The sequence below is a fragment of the Pteropus vampyrus genome, unplaced genomic scaffold (genome assembly GCF_000151845.1).
Source record: "Pteropus vampyrus isolate Shadow unplaced genomic scaffold, Pvam_2.0 Scaffold59, whole genome shotgun sequence".
In the NCBI taxonomy this organism is placed as follows: Eukaryota; Metazoa; Chordata; class Mammalia; order Chiroptera; family Pteropodidae; genus Pteropus; species Pteropus vampyrus.
In genome coordinates, this window is record NW_011888840.1 from 326,857 (window position 1) to 332,339 (window position 5,483).

The 5,483-nt window shown below is 33.5% G+C and overlaps 1 protein-coding gene across 3 annotated transcripts in view; it reads right to left on the reverse strand.

Annotated features, from left to right (window-relative positions):
• Positions 1–5,483, reverse strand: part of MRPL13 (mitochondrial ribosomal protein L13) — a 37,218-nt gene that overhangs the window by 9,967 nt on the left and 21,768 nt on the right. For all 3 annotated transcript variants that reach the window (XM_011360764.2, XM_023530964.1, XM_011360765.2), the window contains one exon: positions 128–249. In XM_011360764.2, the coding sequence (XP_011359066.1) occupies positions 128–249 (122 nt within the window). The remainder of the gene's footprint in view (positions 1–127; positions 250–5,483) is intronic.

The window sequence follows — 5,483 nt, forward strand, 5'->3', positions numbered from 1 at the left end:
AAAGAGTATCCAAAGGATTAAAATAAAGTCCACTCTTTCCACTTCTAGGGTCTTACCATTTGATTAAGGAAAGAGAGGACACTCAGCTTAAAAACAAAAAAATGAAGAGAGAGAGAAACAGACTTACGGAGACCACACTCTTGGGAAAGCCTCTATTTCTTCCTGTGTGTACTCGTCTAGACGTTTCGGTACTTTCCGTGGTTGAGGAAGCTCTTCCACTAAATTCTTAAGAATGTCTTCTGGTATATCCTGGGTTAAAAAAAAATTTAGACTTAATTTTCTTAAAATACATTCCTTAGTAATTAATAATACTTAGTAACTATTAAAAACTAAACAAAAGCAATATTTATAAAATGAGAAGAACAATATAAACTTTGGGAAAATCTTTAAAAGTACATTAGACCAACGATATAAGTAATCTCATTATAGTAATACACTTCCTACTTTAATCTTGACAAACATATTTTTCATGATAAATTAGATGTCTTTAATTTTGGCAACTATTGAGACACTAAATTCTATTTTTTTTCTTAAATACTGTTTAATTTATTCCTCTCCTTTCACACTGCCTTGGCTCATTCTCGTGATTTTTTTATCCGAAGAGTGTGTGTACTGGGTCTACTGCTTTCAATCTACACTCCATGTTGTTGCCAGAAAAAACTTGCAAAAATGAAAATCTGCTGGCTCTTTTGAGTCGTTTAGCCAACAAACATTGAACTCCTTCAATGAGCCAGGAGTTGTGCTAGATGCTGAGTATATAAAGGAAACGAGATCAGGGCCTCTAACGGCTTGCAATTTTTAAAGTCCCTCCTCAACCAGTGTCCTCACTTCCAGCCCACCTCTTTGACCTCACTTCTCTTCACATACCCCTGGCTTCTGGGTTATCAGCCTCTTTACCTTTCATGCACTGGTCTACACTGACATTCTGGTGTCTTGATTAATAGTATTCCCCCCCGTCCAGAATGACTTTCTCTGGTTATATATCCAAATGTTCAGAAAAATGAAAAGAAAAGTAAAATGCAAAAAAAAGTCAGAATTTGGGTAATAAAAAGCAAACTAAAGAGTAAAGCATGTATGTGAGAGATAGGTTAAAAGAAGGAAGAACAGGAACTAAATAAAATGAAGAGCATGAGTAACCATAAGAATTAAAGTGCCTCCTTTAACCTGAGCACAGAGAAGGTAACCCCGAAATGTTAACTGAGTGCGTTTATGGAGATTTAAGAGCCCTCTGAACAGAGAAGGTAGTTAACCTAAGAGGGAAATAAGGAAAAAATTAAGAGTAGAAAAAAGAAACACAGTGATTGTCTATTATTAGTTTTTTATATTTTTAAAGAAATTTCTGTTCTACAGAGAAGTTATGAGAATACAGTGAACCCTCATCCAACTTTCACCTACATTTACCAATCATTAAAATATGACATATTTACTTTCTTTTTATCTATACACATTTATACACTTTCTTTTTGGCTGAATCATTTGAGAGTAATTTGCAAATATTTCACCCCTAAATATTTCAGCTCACATCTCCTAAATATAAAGACTGTCTCCTACATACACATTACAAATTCATGTTCAGGAAAATTAGCACTGATAGGATGAACACTTTTTATCTAATATACTATCTATTTTCAAATTTCTCAAACTGGACTAATGTCTTAAATATCTTTTTCCCAGTCCAAGATCCAGTCAAAGATGAGCTGCTGCATTATATTATGTTGTTTAACATACATCATATGTTCTTTAGTCTCCTTTAATCTGAAGAGTTCCCTTCCTTTTACTCTTTCATGAAATTAACATTTTTTAAAAGTCGAGGCCAATTATTTTGCAGAATGTCTTTGTATTTGTAGTTTCCTCATGATTAGATTCAGATGAAACATTTTGGCAGGATGCTACATAGTTTATGTTGGGCCTTTAGTGCTTCATTCATAGCAGGAGACACATGATGTCAGTTGTCCCATACTGATGACACATTTGATCTCTTGGTTATGGTTGGTGTCTATCAGATAGCTTTAATGTAAAAGTATCTTCCCCCTTTCAATTCATAAGTATTCTGTGGCACAATGTTTTGAAACTGTGAACATCCTGTTGTATAATCGTTTATCTGATGACTACAGAATATGCTGATAATGGTCGCTTTTCTAATTCAGTATTATTTCTACATTTATTAGATGACATTCTTCTCTAAAGAAGAGCTTTTCCTTTTCCAGAAAAGAGGAGAAAAATTATAGTAAGTTAAAAATAATTTTTAGACAATTATTATGGGCTCATAGATTTCTGTTTTCTATCCAATGTAGTCTATTATTAAAACTCTTCATTTTAAGGCAAATACAGTCCCATATTTGGTCATTGGGCACCAATTCAAGCTGCTTCCCACTTTCTCTTGACATTTCTATTGGGTCATGAGCACCGCCCTACTTTTTGTTCCTTACTATTTCACTGTCTGCACGAGTACACCCCATAATAACTCTGTTCTTTCTCTGTGCCAGACCCAGAATCAACCATTTTTCTAAGGAAAACCAGGTTCCTTTTAGCAGGGACTAGCACTTATAAACAAGATCTAGGCACTAGTTGTGCTTGCTTCTATTCTTGCTGTATTATATTTTATGAATATATAAAACCTTATGATAAAATAGTTAAAAGTAAAAAAATAAATAATCTAAAAGGTATTCTCTAAAAAACAAACAAACAAACAAAAAGCAACACGTTCTCTTCTATATTCCGCTCTATATTTTTCCATTTAACAATATGTCCTGGAAAAAATTATCAAAAAATATTTGTCATTCTATTTTTATAACTGCATAGTACTCACTAATGGATATAACATAGTTTATTCAATTTTGTATGAATAAGTACTTATTTCTATTAATTTACTATTATAAATAATGTACAAACAATAATCGTGTATATTTTCAGACTACATTGCTATAAATGAGATTTCTGGATAAAGTATGAATCTCCTTACATATGTATTTTGTTAAATATTACCTAATTACCAAATTCCTTATAAGTTGCAGGATTTTGTACTTCCACCAGCAACGCATGAGTGCCTGTTTCTCAACAGCCCTGACGATAAAATGCATTGTCAAGCTTTTAAATATTTAACAATCTATTCTTGGGGGAATGGGCTCATTTATTTTATAGTCTGAAATTATTTAAGTAATTTACTGTTTAACTAAACTACCATGAATACTTAAAACACCCCTACTCAAAACTGACTACCTTATAACTGGGACAAATATTGTTTTTTTGTCCTTTAGAAAGTGTGGTTTCCAAAAACTGTGACAACACAATCAGAAACAGGAGTTTTTAAATTCTTGGGATTTCATGAAGATCATTTAACTTTAGATGATGAGACTGCTCCCGTACCTGGAACCTCAAGGTAAAGTGAATAGTGAAAAGTTATTTCACTCATCCATGTAAAACAAAGGTAAAAGTATGAATAATTTACTCATGTGCTGTTTGAGTGGCTTGAGTAGTTGATATAATTTGATATTCTGGAATGAATTTCTACATGATTCCTTTGCTAGGAACTATAATGACAATCATCACCACGTAATGATAGCAACTAGCATTGATCGAAGTGCTCTAATGTTATTTCATTTAACCCTTATGTCGTAGGTAGTATTATTACACTCATCTCACAGATGAGAAAACAGAAATCCACATAAAGTAACTAATCCACATAAAGTCAGTAAATTGTAGGGCATGGATTCTAATCCTGTCTGATTTCAGAGCCTGCATTCAATTATGTTATTATAGAACCTTTCTCTAGTGTTTCATTATATACTAAAGAGTTTAATATTAATAACAGGAGTTCTGATCATAGTTCCTTGTTTAAAAAAAAGCAGATATTAAAGTGAAAAAATCAGAGCTTACAGAATTTCAATTTTCAGTCCAATGATAGCTTACTTTATGATTAAAAATAAGAGCAATTGTTATAATGGTGTGTTCACTATAAAATGTAGAAAATATTTCAGAAGTTGATATGAAATTATTAGAAATAAGTCTATGGCAATTATTTTAAAAGAACATAAAGTATTTAATTGAAAATTTAGGAAAAGCATCATTACCAATGACCACTGACTTACCTCATCTGGGAAAAGATGCAACCTCTGCATCATAGTTCTTCGGTGAAGGTTTTTTGGTAGCATGCCATAAATAGCTAGTTTTACAATCTGAAAAACATATATACATAGGACTCAATAAAAAGGAAACATGATGCGACATAAAGAAGGCAAACATAATTAGAGATAGTGATGAAAACAAGTTGGCTAAGACTCAGTAATGAAAGGCAAGAAATGGAGACCTAAGTAGATATGTGGCAGCAACAGAAAAGGAATTTTTATTATTTTGTGTAGTATTATTTTCTTTAGGCTCTATTTATTTTTCTTTGGGACAAAAAAAGATTAAAAATAATCTATATATGTGCCCATTTTAGCTAGACTAAGAAGAAATTCTCTAAGCTTTTACAAGGACCCGTGGCTCAAATAATCTATCACAGCGAATATAGCAGAGCCTAGAGAGGCCTGAAGCCTGTGTCTTCCAGGTGGGAGATCAGGTTTCCAATTCGAACACTGAGCCCGACCGTGCGGCTATGAGACTGACTCCACGGGTGCCAGATCTACAACAATGGTACTGGTTAGCAGCCACTGAAAACTTACTATGTGTACGGTGCTCAGTGCATTATGTTCATCGTCTTATTTAGTGCTGAGTCTCATTTCGCAGAGGAAGAAACGGATTTAGTGAGGTTACAGAGCTCCTCCAACATCATGTATCTGATAAGTGGTGATGTGGAAACTCAAACCAGGCAGTCTAACTCCACAACAGACACATAGCACATGCAATCGCATCCCTATTGTGTTTCTCTCCATAACTTACCAAGAAGACGAGTCCCTTCTCTCTACTATACCCATTCCCAACATGGCAAACCTTTCCATGGTTTACTTTTTTCCCTTTTAAGGTTATTGTCATGGTTGGTTTTAATGTGACTTCATGTATGTTTTGTGAGAGAAAGTCATCCTGTGCTCCATGATATCCTGGAGGGCCTCCCGGTATACAGTGTATGCAAGTACACCGTGAGTTCTTCAAAAAAAACTACTGATAGAGACATTTGGAGTGTTACATAGATTTTTATCATCTGTACTCATATTTCAAGGATATAATTTGACATGTATTCAAGCTAAATGCACGAAAACATCACATGTTAGAACAAGGGTTTCACTGTAAGAAGATTTCCTATTCCTTTTATTTTCTTATCAAATTAGATTACAAAACCTTACTACGTATACAAGCTAATGACATTCATATATATTTTCTATCTATTTTCTAGGTTAGTGCTATTAATACTTTATGTTCCGGAAACCTTACTTAAATATAGATTTATATTACTAAAAGCAATTGAAAATTCAGTTCATCACACGAGCCACTTTTTATGCAGTCAATTGCCACATGTGGCCAATGGTACATATTTGACAGTGCAGACA